Consider the following 22,608-nt stretch of genomic DNA (forward strand, 5'->3'; position numbering starts at 1 on the left):
AATTTAGTCAAGCTTTCAGCTGTTTTGACTTGTCAGTGGATGATGGCAGCTTCTGAAGTCTTCTCTACTGCATCTTAGTATTATTTCTTACCCAATCTGCTAGAGAAAGTTGCCTTATCCTTTCCTATCCTATCCTTTCCAAGGACAGACTGCTTCTTGTCCCACCCTCACCTCCAGGTTTCGCCATTACCCTGTGGCAATCAGCCAGCTAACCACAGAAAGCTAACCCAATACTTGGCTTGAATTCTTTCTCAAAGGAAGAGCTGCTAGGCTGCTCCAGGTTAGCATCCAGAGGCTGGCAGCACCTACCTTCTTCAGAGAGATTGTTCTCTTTGGTCTCCTGGTCCATCTGGCGGCACCAGCCTTCTAAACGTTCTGTTTCTGCCTGAAGCAGCTTCAGAAACCAGTACCCATCCCGCCGGCAGGCTCCTGGCTGTATGGGTTCTGATGGCGAGGTGGAGGATGTCTCAAGCCAAGGGTCAGGAGGAGGGAGAGAGGAAGGTTCCAGGGCTGGGTCACTGTTATCTCCATAGGAGAGGTTTCTCTTCATCTGTGAGGGCTTGGCTGGTTGCCTGGTACTAGTATCAACACTAACGGAGTTGTTGTGTTGGGGGCACTCAGCAACACTTCTCTCAGATGATTTACAGATAGAGTTATTAGGTTCCTGCGTGTCAGAGTCTGTGTCCTGTTTGGAGGACATACTGCGAGAGTGACTGTTTCTAGAGAGATCAGAAGCAAACGTATTAAATAGCAGAACACAACGGGGCTGGCTGCACACATCAACAATGAAATGCATTTGTTTATTAAGGCTGCAGCTGAGCTTTCCCCTGCCCCTCCTCACACACAAACACACACCACACATTCAGACAGACAGAATTATAAGGTTGCCTGCTTACTGCAATAGGCCATTCAGATGAGAGGACTGATGAACATCTATAATTACATCTTGGACTTTTTATTTTATTTCGAACCCCCATTGATTTGGCTGTTTACAGAACAAGTGCTGTTTTCAGCGGTGTGTGCTGCAGAGGAAGAGCTCTCCACGGGCCCCCATTCTACCCCACTTGCATTAGAACAAAGAACGGGAGAAGGAGAAGGCCTAAGCAAAACTAGAGGGAAGTGCAATTTAAAAGAAAAGAGTAAGAATTGCAAAAGCCTGCGTCTTTCACTTACCGCCACTCGTCCTCTACCTGTACCCCGATGGACTGGAATTTGGTGGCTGGTGGAGGAGGCTCCTCTTTTGCCACTGGCTGAAGGCAGTCAACCTTATTGAACAAAAAAATACAGACAAAAACAGACACAAGAACTTGCTGCTGGAATTCACAGTAGTAGACCGGGAGGGCTGCTGCACACACACACACACACAGCATGCAGACACCACACGTCAACTGGAGGGCTGTGCTAGGAGAGGTGCGAGGCTGCTGCTCGTGTTTGCCTCCACTTGAGCACCAGGACTGCTGCTAGGTGGCTGCTCTGAGGGCACCTGGCTCTAACATCTGCTGCTGTTTGCACAGCAGTGGCTGGGGAAGGGCTGTGTGTGCCCAAGGGAGCAGCATCTGCATGTGGTGGGTGAGAGACTGGCCAAGACCAGGGAGCTTCCTGAGAGGGCAGCAATCTGATTAAGGCTGACAGCAAAACCCAGCTTCCTCTCTCCCAGGGACTGACACCTTCCATAGCCCTGGATAAGAGGCTTAGAAGGTTTTAGAAAGGAAATCCAGCTGCAGGGCAGGTAGGCTAGGAACCATCTCAGAAAATGAAGAGAAGTCAGCATCTCCAATGCAACTTCTCTTGCTTGCTGCTCTTTACCATGTTTTGCCCTGCTAGCCACACAAAGAAGCCCAGCTCCTACATTCGGACTTGCCCGAGTGCCCCAGGTCCCACCTGCAGGTTATAACCCACAGCACGGAGCCAGCACTTTGGGACAGAAACACTGCTTGCAGGGACCAGCCACCTGTACCTGGGAAATCTGTTCTCAAGAAAAGGTTGACAATTGCAGATGATAACCCTTGCTGGATAAAAGCATGGGTTTATGCTACTCAGTGGGATCTCATTTGACTGTATAACCTACAGCTCATTACCACTAGGTTCCACAGAGTTAAGTGCTTCCAGCAGGAGCAGTAGCAACCCACTGGCACAGCCAGCCACCAAGGAAGTGCTCCTGGCATGCCTACAGCCCTGGGACCAACTCACACTGCAGCAGCCCACACCACACAGACAGCAAGTAGGACAGCCCACCACTCAGAAAGTTGTCCCAAAAAACATGAGGGACAAGGAGCAGACTGACACTATGTAATACAATACAGAGCACAGGGTCACCTGCAGGTGTACTAGCAGCACAAGGCCTCTTTAGAGAGACACTTGGTTAACAGGGTCCCACTGCTTTATGAAGTGTTTTAATTTTGTACTAAAATAATTTATTCTTTTCTGGTCTGCTATGAACAGCTTCTGCTGTATTTCACCCTGGGAGCATGGGAAGTTAGTCTGACAAGCTATTCTCTTGCTATTTGAGGTGAGTTCAGATGCACACCTGGTCACACAAAATGCACACGCTAAATGGATGGGCTAAGGACATTCCTTAGGACACAGAGGAAAACAAAACTGTTCCATACTTGTATTCCTATAGACGACAGCTTTCTCTTGGGGACGTTTTCCACTTTAGGCTCTTCGTTAGTCAGAGTCCCTTTGTCACTTTTCAAGGTTGCATTTTTCTGTGGTAATTCTGGAGTGTCTCTTGCTGGAGTCACAACACTGCCCCGTGTCACGCTGGGTGTCCTGGTGCTGTCCAAGCTGTCTGAAGAATTGCTCAGCCCTGACTGGCTGGTCACCTCGCTCTTGTGGTCCTGGCTGTCCAGGTAGGTGTCCTGCGCTGATTCAGTGCTGCTCTGCACAGTGACAGAGATGAACGGCTTTGATGTGGTCCGAGGTGGGACAGGAGGTGGAGTCTTTTTATATGCCACTAGGCATGATGAACCTGCAGGGACGGAGGTGGGAAGAATGGAGAATGCAAGAGACAGATTGGAGAGAGAGGGAGAGGGAGAGAGAGAGGGAGAAACACAGTAAAAGAGAAAGAAAAAGCAGGTCAGTCACAACATCCAAGAAGAGCCTCCAAGTAGAAGCTGGAGGCAAAAATGCAGCAACAGCCTACAGCCAGCAACTCACACCGGGTAACCCACACCAAAGCATACTGGGAAGCAAAAGGCAGAGCCAGAGCTAGCTTGCAAAAGAAGTCAAAAGAAATTCCATGATGGGTGAAAGGCTAGAAGCAGAGAAGAAGTACAGAGAAGCCTCCCAAGGATGCTACAAGGTTTAGCAAATATAAGCCTCCACGGTGGGGGAATTCTGTTTGGCTAAGCACTATGTTTTAGTGTCCTAGTACAGCCAAGTGTCTCAGCTCTTTGTCCCATCAGTTGACAAATTTCAGTGTCTGGATCAGGGTGGTGGTTTTTCCTATAAAAATGGAAAGAAGCCATAAAGTGTATTAGATGTTGATGGTAGGAATTAACATTTGTGAAGTACCTTAAAAAAAAAAAACAACACTATCTGCTATACATTTACAGCAAAACACATCGTGCTGGATCCAACAGCCTGGGACAGGCCAGGCAGTGTTGCTCCACATCCCCAGGTCCAACCAGTATCGAGGCTGAAGATGTGCTCCCAGTGTGAGCGCACACAGAAAACACATCGACTACATACGTTTATATACACGTACACGGCTGGCCACACATCAGACAGGCGCAACTAAACAAACAGGTGACAGCAGCAGTGGCCTTATCAAGGTGGACCCTCCAGCAGCTGGGCTCACTTTATCTGCCCACTGGATGGCCTCTGGATCCCCGGATCTGAGCCTGATGCTGAGGTACCACCCCAGCTGCAGCACAGTCCATCACACCTACACAGGACCGCGTGCTCTCGCTCCAGGCCTGCCTCATCCCCTTGTTCCCAAGGCCTCGCCACCAACTCCCTGGCTCACCTGGGCTGGCCTTCCCCAGCAAGCACACAGCCCCAGGGATCAGATCTCACTCTCGATCAGATCTCCCAAATTCCTGCCCTTATCCCACCTTTGGTCTAGCAAGTCCTATGTCACGGCAAACCTCTGTGCCCCCAGACCCCTTGGCAGCAACCCCCTTGGCCCACAAGACCCAGAGAGCTCATGGTGCTGGGCCTGGCTACCGGGCTGGTGGCTCTTCTAGGAGAGCCCCGTCCCCAGGAGACCTCGCTTTGGGTTCCCCCCCGCTGTTGTGTGCCCCCACACTCCTTGAGCTCACATGGATGGAGCTGCGATGGGCTGGTGGCCCCTGGAATGAGCCTAGCAGTAGCCCAGCAGGGTTTTACATGGACTCCCCCTCCTGCCATTGCCTCCGAGCCCCTTTGCGGGCTGAGCAGCTTGTCAAATAAGCTAACAATCTTCCTCTTAATAATGAGAGAGGCCCGCACCATCCTTTGTCCTCGCATGGCAATCCCAGCCATCAATTCACAGATAGAGATACCTCACAGATCGCTGTCGTTATACAATACTGATGACAACTGCATCATTTCCACCCTCAAAGTAGCCACTGGCACATTAATAAATCAAGCACCAGATCAGAAGCAGGTCAGGAGTCCTCCATCCACCTGGGGACTGTGAGGGCAGGTCCTGCTGCCTCTTCCCAACGTCACCTTCCAACAAACCGCACGGCCTGCATGCCCCAGGGAGCTCACAATAGCACATTTGAGAGAGATATATATATATTTTTTTTAGGGTAATTGGACACAGCCATGAACAATTCTGGCTCAGCCCATCACAGGATGCCCTGTTTCTTGGGTAGTTTCAGCACTAATAAGTGAGAAGCAATGAATGAACCTGATCAGAACTGCGTACAGGTGTGGGAAGTGATGTTTCGGGTGACCTGAGCCTCACAACTCCTTTTTCTCTGCAGAAACGTCCCTGTGTAGTCAACTGCTGCTGCAAGCACTTGCGGGGTGCCCCGGGGCCTGCATCAGTCTCTGATGGGGCCAGAGCCCCTCCCAGGCACCCCCAGTAGCACAGCCACATCCTCTGCAGCAAAATTGCACAGCTACACATTGTGCACTGCTGACTTGTTACACATCCCCACATCTACCACATTAACAGCTGCAAGCTCCATTCCAAAGGGAGCTAAAAGGAAGGGGTTACAGAGAAGGAGATCTATGTTTCCAGAAGTATTTATGTGCCTGAAGATGCTGAGAAGCCCTGTAATGGTCCTGCTGTTACAGGAGAACTAGGGAGCCTGTGAGGCTGCCTTTCAGCGTGAATCCAAACAGGAACTCAAAAAGACAGAGCTAATAGCTGCTCCCTCCTGCCCTTAATACACAGAAGTCCAGAACAAATTGAGCAGCGTCCTGATGGCCACAAGAGCAGGACCTCTCCTAACTGCTCATCCCAGTCCCTACACCACCTTCTGACGTGAGTCCCTCTTGCAGCCTTGTGGGCCATGCAACAGGGAGCCACGCAGCTGAAATATATCCAGGACAATTCAGCCTGACCTGTTCCTGGTACTATTCCTTGTGTTGGCACAAGCCACAGAAACTGCCCAGGGCAGCCTGAGCCCACAGCTGCTGTGTGTCCAGCTGGGACAGGAACTTATTATGCACTTTAAGAACCACCCACAGTCATTTCCTAGAAGGTCAGATACAAACGCTGCAACTTGTTAAATTTATGGGCCAAAACACAGCTACTGGCATCTTCGAGCCAATGGGTCAGTCATGTAACAGCGTGCCCCTGCACTGCAAGGTCCCTGCTAACTGATGGCTCCAGCAGTATCGGCATTCCCTTCCCACACCACCTCCTTCCTCAGCAGGGTGCAAACTCATACAGCAGGGCGGCAGCGGGACTTGCAGATGCTCAAGCAATGCTAGGTCAGAACTGTCTCAATCAGTCTCACCCCTGGGATGCTCAGTTCAGCAGAAACCCTAGATCAGATGGCACCACTTGTACAGGCTGAAGGGCAGCACAGAGCCGACCTCTGCACACAGCGCTGCTTTTCTGCATCTTGTTTGTCATGCGTTTGAATTGCCAGCTCAGCAGGAGGCAGGGGGATGCTAGAGCACCAGCTACTGCAGGACTGCCTCCTCTTTCCCCATGATCCCTGCTGGACATCCCAACACCTCCTTCGGTATGCTGTAAACCTGGTCAAGTTAAAACTTCACTGTTAAAGATGTTTGCCTGCTCTCCTCTCTCAGGACAAACTCTTGGCTGCACCTACACAGCCACGAGGTCAGACTGGTGCAGTGCTCATGTCAGCACGGCCAGGAGAGCATTCCCCCCCAGCTGTACACCTGAACGGCCTCTTGGGTGCGTGGTGAAATAGCTCATCTGCACATACACCTGCTCACGCAGGATGACTCTCTGGTGACTGCCCTGGCAAGCAGAGGAAGAAAGTTCAGCTCCAGACATGCGCTAGGGAGTGTGAAAGCAGCCTGTGTGTCTGCTCAGGTGCTGAGCTCACTGCTGCCTGCTGGAGCACAGCAGGGGAGGGAGGGGATTGTGTCTGCTCTGCCCTGGTGAGGCCCCACCTGGAGCATTGTGTCCACTTTTAGGGCCCCCAGCACAAGAAAGATGTGGGGCTATTAGAGTGGGTCCAAAGGAGGGCCACTAAGATGGTCAGAGGGCTGGAGCACCTCTCCTATGGAGAAAGGCTGAGAGAGATGGGGCTGGTCAGCCTGGAGAAGAGAAGGCTCCGGGGAGGCCTCCTTGTGACCTTTCAGCACTTAAAGGGTTCTTATAAAAAGGACAGAGAAGGGCTCTACTCGTGTAGACAACAATAGGACAAGGGGGAATGGTTTTAAACTGAAAGAGGGAAGAATTAGATTGGATGTTAGGAAGAAGTTCTTCACTCAGAGGGTGGTGAGGCACTGGCACAGGTTGCCCAGAGAGGCTGTGGATGCCCCATCCCTGGAGGTGTTCAAGACCAGGCTGGATGAGGCCCTGAGCAACCTGATCTAGTGGGTGGCATCCTTATGGCAGGGGGTTGGTACTGGATGTCTTTGAGGTCCTTTCCACCTCAAGCCCTTCTGTGACTCTATGCCACCAAAACGCAGGAAGCTTATGCTGCCGCATGTACCAGGAGGCTGTAGCAGCTAAGACAAGCAAAAACCACCCCAAGGGGAAGAGGAGAAAGCCCGTCCGCATGACCCTCCAATTAAAAATACCCACCTGACACATCCTCACCATTCTGCACCTGGCACTCAGCCACAGTGTGCCCCGTGTCACCTCACAGAGAGCCTCTGTGACACCAGCGGGCAGGGGCAGAACCCAAGGGAGTGGTTTGGTGGTTTGCTGCTGTGTTTATGGATTAGCACAGCTTGAATTTCCCAGCTGCAGTTTATGCCCACAGGGCTGTATGCAACACTTAGGAAAGTTAATCAATTATCTGGTATTGAATAGTGCAGCTAGGAAAAACAAGGGGAGGGTAGCACGTCAGACAGAAGGCGGCAGTAGAGTTTCCTGAGAAAGACAGGTGGTGTTCAGGGTCAGGAATATAAATTCAGTCTTCCATCTACCTACAGGCAGTAAGAATACTGTGTGTGGGGCTGTATATATGGAACAAAGAAGCAACTTTTGTTCCAGGGGATGGTTTTGCACTGTCCTGGCCAGCTGACGGGCACAGTGTTAGAAGGGAATCCCATCACACCAGCCACAAAATGCCCCGTTAATATAAGTGTAGTGAGAATTGATTGCGACTTAGAGGAGTTTATGGCTCTTAAGACCTCATGCAAATGAAAGGAACACAGTTCTTCAAGTCTCCTGATCTTCCTCAGAATGCCTTGATGAGCACAGTTGGAAATAAATCCCACTGAAGCCCTCTGCAACCCTAAAGCACAGACTTTTGATTGCAAACCCAGAAACCACACCTTAGCTAAAATGGGTTTCAAAAGCCGAAGTTGGGTAAACACCTAAAGCAGCTCCCTTCTCCTTCAATGCAATTCTGAACCACATTTCAACATTTCTTCAGTCCATGGGAAGAGATGAGAAGCCGAAAGGATGCCGTGAGGAAACCAAGTGCCACCTGCTGCTTCTGTAAGGGAGATACTGCTGCACCAAGAGCAGGCAGCACACCCACATGGACTCTTAGAGATCAATCCCACCAGGTATCAGTTCTTGAGCTGCTGGAGGTCATAACCTATGGTATTTAAAAACCCTCCAGAGATTTGTGATGTTATGTGGAGCTGCAATCCATACAGGCAGTTGGTCAGGTATACATTTCACTCTGTTTGCCCATTGTGTACAGCACCATCAGCTAAATTTGCTTGTGAACATCAGCCCACACCACAAAAAGGTACAGAAGAACCAGAAATGTTGAAGTTTTGCTTAAGCTTCCAGTTAAATATCCTGCCATAGGAACTCCTCAGTAAGTTGAATTCATAGCTGATGTGGATGATTGATTTGTTGGGGGAGCAGTCTTTTTATAGTCTTCCTTGTGTAGCTGTTTTTAGAAAGCATTATGTATGAAAGTTAACATCTTCCTCACGACATTACCTGCTGCTCTTGAAGGCTTGGGCAATACCCACTGACTTCACCTCAGGCAGAAGAGATGCACTTTCAGAGCCTGGACAGGCATTCCTGACCCTCAAGAACAGTTGAGCATGCCATGATCCTCTCCTTCTCCTGCACAATCAGGGAACTGCATCTTGAGAGACTAAGGCACAGGAGTCATAAAATATTAAATCCAGCACTGCTTTAAGAGGCCCCTGTTTAAATACCACGAGGCAGTGCTTACCTGTTTAGTACCTGTAGCACTGCCAAGATCATAGCCAAGGTATTTGGTGTTAGATTTAAACATTGAAACTGCTGTCAAGTGTGTGTCTGGCATGAAGTGCAGTTCTTTTGTTGCTATTGCTGATTCAATACAGCCAGGTGGTATTTATAATCATTCCCATGGCTTTGAAGACCCATTCAAGCCATCCTCATTTTTATTAAATCATCTCAAAAGCTGCAAGCCACAGTCAGTTGTGATGACAAGTTAGAGCTCCCTCAATTGTAGCAGGGCTCAGATTGCTATCACTTTCCTGCCCTGTGCATCATCCCCTTTCTCCATGGGAAGATCTGAAGAAATGACCTCATTTCCCCATGCCTGAGGCAGTGTGTTCCCAAATCTCTCCCACTACAAGTTCATTTGCCATTTAAATGAAACATCTTAATATTACAGCAAACAAGAATCCTGTTGCATTAAGCCCATAGGTTTTAGTCACATGTCTCTGGACTTAAGGAGCACATACATTCAGAGGTGGTTTTCAATAGCAAATAGAACCAGAACAGGCACATTCCAAACAGTCTGACCTCTACTTTCATGAACTTGCACAATACTTCAAAGCTAAAACTATAATGAACTGCAGGATGTTTTATTTGTAGGAAGTCCAAGTAAAAATTATTCCCACTAACAATTGCTACTGAACACAATACAGATTTTTATTGATTTTATGGTTCACAGCGATCTCTTCAGACCTTATTCTTGTGCTTAAGCAAAGTCTTTCTAGCCCTTGAGACAGCGGCCACAGCACACAGGCCTACCTGAAACTGTATTTGGACCGTATAGAAGCTGACCAGAAACTGGTCTGTTTTAGAACAGCTCATGTGGAAGGGGCCTTCAAAGATCCTCTAGTCCAACTGCCTGACCTCTTCAGGGCTACCTGAAAGTTAAGGCCTGGTAACGAGGGCATTGTCCGAATGCCTCTTGAACACTGACAGGGTTGAACACTTCATTAACCACCTTGCTAGGAAGCCTCGTCCAGTCTTGGCCACCCTCACAGTCCAGACTATTTTCCCGATGCCCGGTCTGACCCTGGCACAGCTCTGTGCCCTTCCCGCACATCCTGCCATCGGTCCCCCAGGGCAGAGACTGGCACCTCCTTGGGAAGCTGCAGAGAGCAGTGAGGTCGCCTCTTGGCCTCCTTTCCTCCAGCCTGGACCACCCAGGTGCCCTCAGCCTCTCCTCACAGGACAGGCCTTCCAGCCCTTTTTCCAGCTTTGTTGCCCTCCTCCAGATGCTTTCAAGGCCCTTAACATCTTGGATGGAAATCACTGCTCCCCCACTCATGGTCCTCCAGCTTTGGAGACCAGGCACCACAGGATCTATTACTAGTATTAACAATATTAAAAACAGAGGGGAAAAAAGGCATTAAATGCCTCCCTTTCCTCATCCCTACTTGTTGGGTGACCATCTTTATCAAGTATCCAGCCATGGGGCTCATCCCACCAAATCCCACTACTATCAGTGATATCATCTGGGAGAGGACCAGAGCTTCCAGTTCATCATGTCTGTTCTCATACTATGTGCATGGATATAGAAGCACTTCAGATGTGCTCCTGAAGCCTCACTGCTCCCCGGAGCAGCACGGATGCTCCATGAGCCTTGCCACCTCAGATGGTGCCAGCCGATCCCTTGGGTTAACCTCAGTGCTCCTAATGGCATACCCCTCCTCCCCCAATCCCAGTTTAAAGCCCTCTCCATCCATCTCACCAGATTATGGGTCATGAAACATTTCCCCCATTGAGACAGGTGAAGATTTGCCAACTGATGAAGATACTTAAATTGGCACGAAGAGAAATCTAGGTACCTTTATTAATCAACAGGAAAATATTTCCATCTAGACAAGATGGGCACCTTCACATGATGATTCCCATTTCCTCAAATGAACACGTGACTGCCTTTACAGAAGACTTACACTACTTAAACAAAGCCACACTCCTGGAAAGCAAACTTAAGTGACTATACTTGTTTAAATATGTTGTTTGTGGAAAGGCTGTAAATGCCTCCTCCTTCAGTGCTTCCCATTTGTCCAATTTAGCAGTAGCAATCTTTGAAAAATATAAAATCTTATCTCCACACTACATAGAATAAAATAAGCGCCTGAGAAGAAAACGAGCAGCTGACAGTGACCAGGCCAGAAGAGCAGTGTGGGAAGCAGGGTTCTTGCTCAGGCTCCCCACCAGCCCTTTGGAAGCTCTCAGATCATCAGGAGCAACTCCTTCAGCACCCAACCAGCTCCACCCAGCCTTTGTTGTAGCTGCTGTCACCATGTAATCATGCAGATAACCCTGGCTGTGGTCTCCACTCAGCTGACAGCACATGCACCAGGTGATGCTCAGTGACCATCAGGAGCTGTGTGCAGACATCTGGGAGGAAGCACCACCAGGCATAAAATTATAGCCCCTGCCTAATGCCATGCACACAACAGCCTGCACATACCTAGAATGCTGCTCTGGAGGAGGTTAGAGAAACCCAAGCTCATGTTCCCCCCCACAATCACCTCCTTCATCCTCAGGCCTTGGCCATGACACAGCTCTGTAGATAGAGCACCGAGCCCCACAGAGTGCTTGCATGCATCCGACCTGCAGCCAGGGCAAGGTGGCCACCACCACACCCCTGCTTCTTCCACCACCACACTTGCTTCCAGGACAGATGCAGTGAAGTCTGGGGCTGCTGTGCACTGCCCCATCTCTTCCCAGGCAGCGGGCACCCCCTCAAGCCAGCCCTGGAGCAGAGCACCAGCACTGCTGGGACACCCAGACAGATGCAACATTACTGCAACACCAGGGAACGCAACCAAAAAGGCCACAGGGAGTGAAGCTGTATCTGCAGCTGAGGTCAAGGAGAGGTGAAGGGCAGTAGGCTCATCCCTTGCACCTCATCCTGAGGAAGAACCAGCTGAAGGTCACACCCCAGCTCCCTGCTCCATCACACAGCAGCTGTTACCAGCAGCAGCTCTGGGAGACAACCAGACCTCAGTTCAGTTTGTGCCCATCACTTTCCCTGACCCAAACCGCTACAGAAACTGGCTATTTCCACTCACACAAGCCTTACCTCACTGGTGAGATGAACATGCATCAACCAGATGTGCCCTAACAGCACTGTTCTTCCCACACAGATGGTGCTTTCCTCTAGGAGCACTCACCATCACACCATGGACACACCTGATGCATATCCCAGCTCACTGCTGCCAGGGGCCAGTAGAGTTTCTTCTACTTGGCATTTTTTATTTTTTTTTTATTTTTTGCAGAAAGAAAAAAAACTTTTGAGCTTTAAGGCATGAGAAATACTTCCTTTGAACCCAACCACAGGTCAGCCCAAGAAGCTAGCAGTTGTCTCCTCACCACTAAGCAGCAAACACCACCACATTTGCTAGAGCTACAATAATAAAGTCAGACCCACACAAACAGGCCTCTGCTTCCTAGCTGGGACAATACTTTCTGGCCAAGCAAGCACAGACATTGCAGAGACTCGGCACCTGGTTCAGTACCCACCTTGGTCACAGCATCCTTGCAAATCTCTAGTGCTAAGCTGACTGGATAGCATTTCTGGCAGGTATTTATTTGATATCAGCCACTTATTTCTGGACTAAAGGTACCGCTTCTATCCAGAACCACCACAGAATGCTCTGTACAACCACTTGTGTTCTGCCCAGCCATGACAGAGATGCCTCCAGGGTGAAGAGGGGCATTAGTTAACAGCAAGGAGCAGCTGTGCTGGCACAGCAGGCACAGGGTGAGGCAGCTAAAGGAGGGCAGGCAGGATGGCACAAGTCACCACACAGTACTGCAATACATTTTCAGACCTCTGGTGAGATGAGTAGTCCCTGGTATTTTGCAGGAGGAGCAGATGTTCAGTCAGTGAAGGGAACACTAAGAGGGCTGTGATCTCTACCTTAGGGGCTTTGGATTTTTCAATGTACCAGAGGTCTGAGCACCTTGGAGATGCTCTTATTAGGAACTGACATCAATACTGAAGCAGAGAAGTTACAATAAGTACTTGTACACCAAGAACTGCCTCACTGGGAAGGTAGTTTTTTTCCCCTTCCCTTTTAAGAAAAAGGCAGCCACTTATAGAAGGTCACAAATTTAAGAAGAGGTATAAAGCATTAGATGACACCATCCAGGAACGCTGGGGGTTTAAAAATACCACATCTTGCACAGTTGGACTTCGGACTGATTTTGGCCACCGACTGCTACAGCAGTTTACTGTCAGGACAACACATGCTGCAGAGAACGCCAGCCACAGACACTCCCAAACCCATCTGCAGTAACTATTACTGGGGCTTCTATTTGTGTCAGAAGTGTCATTGTAATTTCTCCCCACCCTCCCCAAAGTAATTTTCGGGACAGGTTTCTGAAGCAAGTAAGAGCAGCAATACACAACTCCACCCTGCTCTGCAGATGCACATGCAGAAGGCTCTCCATCTGGACTGCGCAGTCAGGCAGTCTCCAACCCAACTAGCACAGGGCAGCATTGTAAGGGAGCATTTTTTTTTTTTTTTTTTTTTTTTACTCCCCCAAGCTGTTAATTCATTAATAAGCACAAAGAATCTGGGAAAAAGCCACAGCCCTGCCTTGAGACATCACTAAGAAGTGAAATGCCACATGCATGGTGTCAGAAGAGGCAGAACTCCAGCTCAGGCAGGACCAGATGCCCAGTCCCCACATCCCCATTGCCTCTCCTGGGCTCTGCTCACCCATCACATCCCCACAAGCTCTACCAAGGATTCTATCCTCTTGGGCCAGGGTCCTCCTCTACAAATTCAGCCAGCACAGCAGAAGTCACCAGAGCCTCAGCAGGCTCCCAGGCAGCAGCAAAGGGGTGACCAAGCATCTGTCCTGCATGGGTTGGGCAGCAATGGAGACACCAGCTGATTCCTTCCACTGCCTGTCTCACCTGGACCCCACAAGCCTACAACGGCGAGCCTGCAGGTTTGCAAAGAGTTGCCTTCCCCCACGACCACAGCACAACCACTTCCCAACCAAGTCCCCAGCCGTGCAGGACCTGTGCAGCACAGCTCAACAAGCAGAGCAGACAGCAGCAGCTAGAGCAGTGCCAGCACAATCCTAACCCCACAGTAGTTTTATTATTTTTTTTTTTTTTACAAGCATAGAAAGCTTGCAGCAACAGAAGCTCAGCTTGGCTTTGAATGTGTCACTCCCACCCCCTCTCATATCCATGTGAACAGGATCCTTCCCATCACAGCAGCAACACAGTGGCTCTGCCCCAGCTGAGAGCCATCGTGGGCAGAGGGAAGAAAGCACTGCAGCAAGTCCTTTCCCGAGAGTCCTGCAGAGAGAGCGGAGAGACTAGACTGATCTGCTAGCTAAACGGGAGAGAGAAAGTGCTTTAAGATGCATATAGATTCTTGCTTTCCATAAAGAACACTTCCAGGAACAGCACTTATTGCAGACCTCATTTCTCCTTCCTTTTAAAGGCCAACTGTGGTGACTAGAAACAATGATTCCTTCACTGAGGGGCCGGAGGAGCCTGTTACAGCAGGCCGCACACTGAAGCTTGTATCTGGGCCAGTTTTGGCTCAGCAGCCCTGGATGTATTAGAAAGGCCTCACGAAGAGCAAGAGCTGTGCAGGACATCCAAGACCACAGCCAACATACGCAGAGAAGCACTGAAGGAGCACTTGCCCAAGCTGGCTGCTACAGCACTGCTGTCACACAGAGCAGTCTCTGTACCTCTCCCTGTTCCAACACCACTTGGAGCTTTGTTCAGAAGGACAGAGGCAGCATACAGGTGGATGTAGCACATACATGAACCAGATATGAATTAGCCAGTGCCACCGTGTTGCAGGCTGCTTCCCTTCTCCACTGGGGACATTAATCCATCGCTGTCAGAAGCAATTGATGCTACGTGAAGTAGCAAGCTGCAGCAACCAGGGATAGGTATTTAGAGGAGACACTGCTCTAATAACAAGTGACTGAGAATCCTCTCTTCATCCACTACTACAGCCACTTCCAAGTGCACCTAGAGTATTAGCATTAAAGTATTTAGGAAAGCTAGTATAATTAAGCAGCTCTTATTAGTTTTTCTGAGTTTCTAGTATATCCTGCAGAGGTAGGTTCTACACACTAATTATGCATCACACGAAACACTCCTTCCTGCTTGCCATCACTTCACTTCAGGCAATGCCACACTACTCTCATTCAGAGGATGGCATTGCAGATGCTTTCAACTTGTGTCACTGTGGAAATCCAGGGAATCTTAACACTTTCTCGAAGTTACACCCAGTCAAAAAACACATGGCTAGAAACCCATGCAGGACTGCTCGATAACCCAAGTCTGTTCTCATCCATGCCAAAGAACAGCAGCCCAGACTTATTTTAGCAGTTGATGACCTCTAAAGCACGAAGTCATTCTCAAGCACTTGTTCACATGAAAGGAGACACATGGTACTCAAATACAGCTTATTGCCTGCACTTTGAAACCCTGCAGCGTGCAACAACCCAACTTCTTGCCTTCTAAGAAAGGATTTGTCCACCTACCATGCTACGAATAGCAATGTTATCCTGCAGTACTTCCCCACATGTCCCTTCCAGCTCAGTGACCATCCTCCAATCCCACCAATCTCACTTTTGGGCCAGGTCTTTGGGCAGCTGCAGGAACACGCACTGCAGTATGGTGGAACTGCACCAACACCAGCCTGGCCATGGAGATGAAGGTCCTGCAGGAAGCTTCTGCTTCGACAGATGTCGAGTTCTTGCAGTAGTGGCTTGGTCCCACCAACAGTCCTGGAAGCATCGTGGATGGGTTGCTATTATTTTAAGTGGGCCATTTAAACACTGTTCATAGAAGAGCTGGCCAAGAGGGTGCTGAAAGTGCTGATGGCAGTCAGCAGCTTGTCAGATACCGTGATAACAGCAACAGGGCTGCACTGGTGTCAGCAACAACCAAGCTCTTGTTAGCACTCCCCTGGTATAAGCAGGGCTCCTAGAAGATTGCTTCACTCCCAAGAACAGAAGGAGCAGCAATTCGCCAACCTACCTCAGACAGAATATCTAGAAGTTGCCACCACTGCTGCAGAAAAGCCTCAAGGCAAGAGAAGAATTAAATCCCCCCATTACTTTATTCAGTCTCAACGTTTTCACCACAGTATTTGCTTACTATGTTCCAGTTTTTACCCAAACAGGGAATTGCTGGCATCTGCGCTCACAGGATGAGATTCCAGCTGTTTTAGGTTGCAGGAAATATTCAGTGATGCCACCAAGAGCAGCAGAGGTGGTTTTGCCAGAACATTATGAAAAATGCTCCCCACACCCAGATGACTAGAAATTCTTTGTAAGCTAAAAACAAACCACACCCTGTACCCACAGGGCCAGGGAAAGCACATGTGTCAGCAGACAAGACAACAATAGAACAGTCTCTGTGCAATGGAGATGGGGAAAACCATCAGGCTTAGATATACTTCCCCCTGCACTTACCCACTCTATGAAAAAATCTACACATTAATCAGGATGGCCTTTTTCCACTTGGACATTTGTTTTCAGGCAGCAAGCAACCACGGCTTACATCTTCAAAGCTGCAGTCATCAACAAGTTTTAATATTTAGATTCAATTGAAGCCATTTCCTCCCTTAAGTATGTACAAACCAAGATGTGGCAACATTATGCTAATACCGGAGAATCAAAGTCAAAGTTGCTGGGAAACTTCTGTTTGCTGACAGTGTGAGCTTTCCAAGTTACAGGAAACGATTCCACATTCTAATTCCTAATCTAATATGGCATTAGTTATAAGATTAAAAACATGGATGCAAAGGGCTGTAGTAGGCTCCTATCATCAGGTTGCTCCCTCTCTCCTTCATTAGCATTAAATTTGACAGCGCTGAGCTGCTGCACCAATCAGAGCAGGCAGTGCTGCAAACCTCTCATCTGATCTAAAGAAAGAAAATCAGTGCTCGAGAGTCAGGGCATGCAATTAAGCAAATACACCAGCTTTCTAATCCTTTTGGATGAGGTATTAGAAGGCTTTTGAAAGTATAGCTGTTATCATTGCTTGGGGTTTCTGCATATATGAACTAACCCACATTACAAAGCTGAGCTGACTACTCTGTAATACCCCTCCTTCCACACTGCTGTGCATAGAGGGGGTACGTTGGTACCATAGGGTGTATCCGCAGTTACTTAACCTACACTGCTCACCCAGAGGCCTCAACTTTGATTTCCGAGGAATTTCAAAGACCACAAACACTCCCCTAACAATGGTCCCTTCTCCCAGCCTTTGGACTGAGGGGGGTCCTAGAGTAATTCCAGAGAGTGCTGGGTTACTCTATTTCAGGAATCAAGGAGACACGGATTCACGTGCAGGAGCTGCTCACCCACAACCACGTTAACCTGGTCCTCCAACCTGCCATATGGAGTCTTTAAAGATTTAAGACTATTACCTAGAAATGGAACACGAGGAGAGGCGAAGACTCCTACTGCATCAATTTCATAGATTCAGTCACTAGGCAACAAGCCTGGAAGGCACCGTCTTAGCTGTGCTGCTTCTCTTGCCATTTTGCCCACCATGGTAGGCTCAGGATCTACTCCTTTGTCTTCAGCTGTCTGGAGCTCAGTATTGTACACGACAACTCCCTGACCTTCTAGGCAGGGTTACCACTGAACTCCACTCTCAAGGAAAAGCACTGTATGTCACTAGAGCATAGCCTGCTGCTGTCAGGAACCTGCACAGCCATAGCAGCTTATATTCCTGCCTTGAAAGTTCTGTGCTGTAAGACTTCTGGGCTTCGCCTCCCCTGTTGCTTATCCCAGCCTGGGCTCTGTTTTCAACATGGGATTTATTGCTATTGACAGATCATTAATTTCCCTGCACACCTTTCAGCTTTCTACTTGCATAACCTCCTCAGTAACAAACATCATCTAGCTCAGGCTCCCAGGAGTCTTCGGGTTGTTGTGTAGGATACTCCAAAACACTTACTCCCAGGTCTCCACTTGTAAAAGCTAAATACCAACAAGCAGATCAAGCAGAGCTTCCAGCATTGGCACTTTTGCTTTTCCGAATGTGTTCCACCACACTAGACAGAAAAGGTTAGTCTGACCGAGTTGGAAGAAGGTAGCAAACTGACTTACAGTGGCTTGAGGAAAGCGCTGAGAATGACTGCAAGCCAGACTGTTTTAAAGTTACTCCAGTAGAAAACAGGTTACCAGGGATGTTTTTTGGAAGAAGTCACTCCTTGCTCAACCACAGCTGTCTAACCCTGAGGAACAGCACTCACTTGATTGCCCAAAGCTAGAGGAGCCTCCAGGGAAGCCTGCTGAAAGACACTGCTCTGGCTTTCTGTAGTCAAAAAAGTTGTAAAAAGATGTCACAAGCAACCTTTCCACAACAGTTTTTAGAAGCACAGAACAGCCTCAGAAGCCTAAAATGTTGCTTTCTCCTGTTCATTTTCAGCTCTTTAGCACATCCAACAGTTTCATAAGGCTATGTCAGACATCTACACCTGTACCAGGCAGCACAAACACCACAAACTGTTTTCTTCAGCTGCAAATCCCCCACTCCAAACATACACAAGCCTTTTCTCCATTATAGAGAAACCTCAACAGTAAGAAGTGGTACCACAGCAAAAATGCAGGATCTGTTGTTCCGTTGGTACAGCAGCATGCAAGTCCAACACTGGAACTGACATAACAGCTACAGGAGGAACAGCCCTGCCTCTCACATCAGGGGCTTACCCTGTCTGAAGTTCTGGAAGGGAAGTTGTGTGTCTTCTTGCAAGGGTCTTTGGAGTCACAATCCTACCAAGCAGCTGTGCTACCAACCCTTCTGGAGAACATGATCAGAGATTTCAGCAAGCAGGTGCCAGGCAGTTGTTAACCACAACCCTATCTCTTCCCAGTTTCCCCTTGCCCAAAATTTGAGTGTTCAGGCAGCTGCTACAGCATGATGGTAGAGACAACTCAAAAGTCCACGTGCCAAGAAAACTCCTCCTGCAAGGGTGGAATGGAATGAACAAACTGAAACTGCTCCTTGTGGAGATTTCCTCACACCAACAAGGATGAAAAAGGCTTTGAAGAAAAAATGAATTTGGATTTTCCTGGTCAAGGAGCCAAAGCATTGAGCATTGGCCTGATCCTGCTCCCACACCAACACCAAGGGGAGCACACTTTTACCACCTCTTAGTGGAAAAAAAAAAAAACCAACGCAAAAACAACCCCCCTGTATTTCTCTGAAAAGCCCAGCTAACCCAGACACTTTAAAGACTGCCCAAGGCTGGAGTTATTTCTCCACTTGGCCATTTCCCCACACTTGGACCAGGAACAATTACTGAACTGGAATGAATCACTGCATTCAGGCATCCACTCTTCTTCATGCCAATTACCAAACACCAAGACTGGCGGTAGGATGAAATTCACAGTAAGAGCAGCTGACTTTTCCCAACAAAATGCCCATCTTCTGATGAAGTGCTTTCCACCAGCTCAGCTTTTGCCTTGAGCACACTGATACATGAGTAGCTACTACAAGGTAAGCCCCAGTATAGATTCATACCATGTCAGGTACTCTGGGGTCAGCAAGTGCTTTCATTTCGTGTCCTTGCAAGTAGGAACTACCATGACCACCAAGGCCGAGGGAGCTGCTCTGCCCCACCACATGCTGCAGCTCGTCTGTCCCCAGTAAGGGGACAGTGCACTTGAGTGCCTCAGAGGCAGTCCTGATGCCTGTGATATTGGACTGGGAAGCAAACTAACCAATGCTTTCTGCATCTTCCTGTGAAGTACCTTCAAGAAAGCATTCAGCTTCAGATACTCAAGCCATACTTCCAGTGGGAGAGACCAGTCAAGCTGCTTGGATCTAGGCCCTGCCAGAAGAGTTGAGACAGTTACTACATGCTGACTAAAGATGCTCAGTAAGCAACTAAACACCAGATCTCCATCCCTTACAAGACAGCTACTGAATCTCCTACCAAGTCTCAGCCAGGGTTTAGCTAAAGCTGGGTAAGAACGGAATAACACCACCAGAACCTCCTCTGCATGGCTCCTGCCAGGCAGCAGATGCAGTGCGAACATGCCATCAACATGAGAATGACACAGGGAAAGAGAAGTGCTGTCAAGTAGCTAAAAAACTGGAATGCTGAAACTGTTCCCATTACAACGTAAGTTAAAAACCTGGAGTTGCTGCTCTGCCTGCTCCAAGGGGCTCTGAGCCCCCAGCAGCAGCGGAGTGGTGCTTACTGATTCACAGGGATGCAACCAGTAGCTAGGAGAGCCCTTCCTGCACCAGTGACTATTCCCTACTTGCTAGGGCTGATGTCTTCGGCAGTCACACCAAGAGGGAATCCAAACTTCAGGCAGCAATGTGAAACTGTTTCTGTTACTGGCCCAGACTTCCAGAAGCCAAGACACCTGGGAGGTGATAGCAGACACACTACGTACCAACAAGGCTGAATTCTGCGATTGTGAGAACAACAACAACGCATTGAAGCACTGATGGGAAAAAAGTCCAACCTCCCATTCAGTAATACACATCTACTTCTTCTGTTTCTCTATCTGTAACCAGCATGCACTGCACAGCTGAGGAAACAATAGCAACAAATTATTTTGGATACTGTTTTGTAAATAGATGCATGGCCAGTTATCTAATCACAGGAACATTAGGACAAGGAGGCTCTGACAGAACAGCAGAGCGCTTATAGGGCCATGTAACAGCAAGCTTTCAGCAGCTTGCATCACCTTCAGCAGTAAATTCCCATGCAGCTGCAACATCAGCAGCCTGTGCTGCAAGACACCTGGAACAGTTTGTGAAGTGCCACCTCCCTTGGTCCTGCAGGGCTTCCCCCTCCTGCTCCAACCACTACTGCAAACAACTACGAGGACAGTTAAAGGAGGCACCTCTACATCAAGCTTAATTAACAGTTAATTGACAGGACACCTGGCAGAATTGCTACCAAGCCCAGTGCAACCTAGGCCTCTGCTATCCCCCACCCCCCAGCATGGGGGCCTTGTCCCCAGGGAAAGGGTGTAACAACCCAAGTGAGTCACACTGGGCACACAGGAGGCCACCATGGTGTGGGGATTTACACAAGGATCCAGTCTGATTTCAACTTGATTTGCATACCTCAGCAGGCCTCACACCAGGAAGTCATTAATGAGTGCTTAAAAAAAGATGCAAACAGCTCAGACACCAAGAAAGCAAGGCACAAAACAAGGCATTTGTGTGAAAAACTACCCTAAATGTTGCTCAAGCTCACATTAGTATGTATGAGATCCATGAGCAGACCTCGATCTACACCTGTGAGACCAGAAGGAACACTTTGCACAGAAGCACTGCATTGGATGGGCAGCACGGAGCTCAGCCAAGCCACGCACCACACGCTCTGCACAACAGGAGCAGACCTAGGGGCCAGGCAAAAAAAGCAAGGCTATGAAAGCAACCCAGAGACTCAAACCCTTTTCTTTCTCCTTGCAGCTGTTACCTGTCCCCCACCACACTCACCACAGCCCCAGTTACCACTTGGCATGGACCAGACCCCGTGCGGCCACACAGCACATGAGGGAGGGAGCCAGGGAGATGAAGGCTGCAAGGCTCAGCAGCATCCCACTGACCACACAGAACAGAGGATCCATATGATTTGTGGTTTCTCTAGGCCAGGAAACCAAGCATATGGCAATTTGCAGTACAATTAACACTAACATTATTAACAGTATTATTAACAGTATTCTGTTAAAGTACCACTTTGCTCGGGGCCAGGGTCATATCTAATTGAAATAGGACACAGCCTCCCAACTCCTGCCCTACTGGACACCTGCCTCTGGGGCAGCTCAGCCTCTACCCCAGGACTGTTCTGTCAGGGACAGTTTTAGAAGCACTCCCTGTTTGCAATTAAAGGACAGTTCACACTCTACAGCAATACAGAAGGAAAACACCCAGGTTCAGCTTCATCACGCATTTTGAATGAGCAGGGAAGTTTTGCACAAAGCCATTTCACCTAAGTTCTGCAGATACTTTGTTATCCAGGCACATACACAATTTCAGGACAACACTTAGTCAAATTCACTGGAATGTCCAGTACCACCATCCAGCAAGCTAAGAAAATTCTTTAATAAATTCAAGACTAAGGACTCTGACCTGTTCTTCCTCTTGGCTTGCGTCAGCAGTGATCTTGAAGCAAGAGCATGATTTAAAGCAAATTTTAACACAGTATGAATCTGCAGTCACTGGATGTCTGGCTTTACCACACTGCTTTTTTCATTAGGAAGTTACATTCCAGGATGTTTTGTCCTTTGCCTGCCCACCCAGATTCCAGGAGAAGCCACCTCTTCTGGTACATGCAGCACTCCAAGCAGAGAAAAAACACAGAAGATGGCAACACTTAAAGCTAGAAGTGGGTTCAAGTAAGCAAATGATATTGCTGCTCTCAAATCCAGGATGTTATTAGAGAAAACTCTCAGGAGCCTGACTAACTAGAAAACTGTTTTGTGGTTTAACTCAGCAGTCCCTGCCAGGATGAACAAGTTTGCCTTGGGCTTTGGCTCCTGCACGAGATGCAAGAAGCTTCAAAACATTAAGTTTTAAGTTATCTAAATCTAAAGGAAATGTTTGATTTTTAGATACATAGAATATATATTTTGCACATTACTACCAGAACATTCATTAGTTTCTATTAGATATGTACATGAGCAACAGTGCAATAACATGGAATAATTACTTCTGAAATTTTAAAGCTAGCTTGCAATCTGACTTACCACCTAGGACAAACAAACCATCCTGTGATGTCCCACTCATGGGGATGTGAGCAGCAGAGCTACCGCACTGAGGAGCATGAACACAGCTGGATGAGCACAGCTGGAATCACAGCATTTGAAACAGATGGTTACTTTGAGAACAGCAT

At 48.5% G+C, this 22,608-nt stretch overlaps 1 protein-coding gene across 5 annotated transcripts in view; it reads right to left on the reverse strand.

The window, feature by feature from the left end:
• DLGAP4 (DLG associated protein 4) overlaps positions 1 to 22,608 on the reverse strand; it is a gene marked incomplete at its 5' end in the record, with an annotated part of 62,356 nt that overhangs the window by 4,820 nt on the left and 34,928 nt on the right. For all 5 annotated transcript variants that reach the window (XM_084296475.1, XM_084296472.1, XM_084296474.1 and 2 more), the window contains 3 exons: positions 310 to 719; positions 1,174 to 1,265; positions 2,610 to 2,971. In XM_084296475.1, the coding sequence (XP_084152601.1) occupies positions 310 to 719; positions 1,174 to 1,265; positions 2,610 to 2,971 (864 nt within the window). The remainder of the gene's footprint in view (positions 1 to 309; positions 720 to 1,173; positions 1,266 to 2,609; positions 2,972 to 22,608) is intronic.

Source organism: Netta rufina (assembly GCF_964035555.1).
Source record: "Netta rufina genome assembly, chromosome: 16".
Classification (NCBI taxonomy): Eukaryota; Metazoa; Chordata; class Aves; order Anseriformes; family Anatidae; genus Netta; species Netta rufina.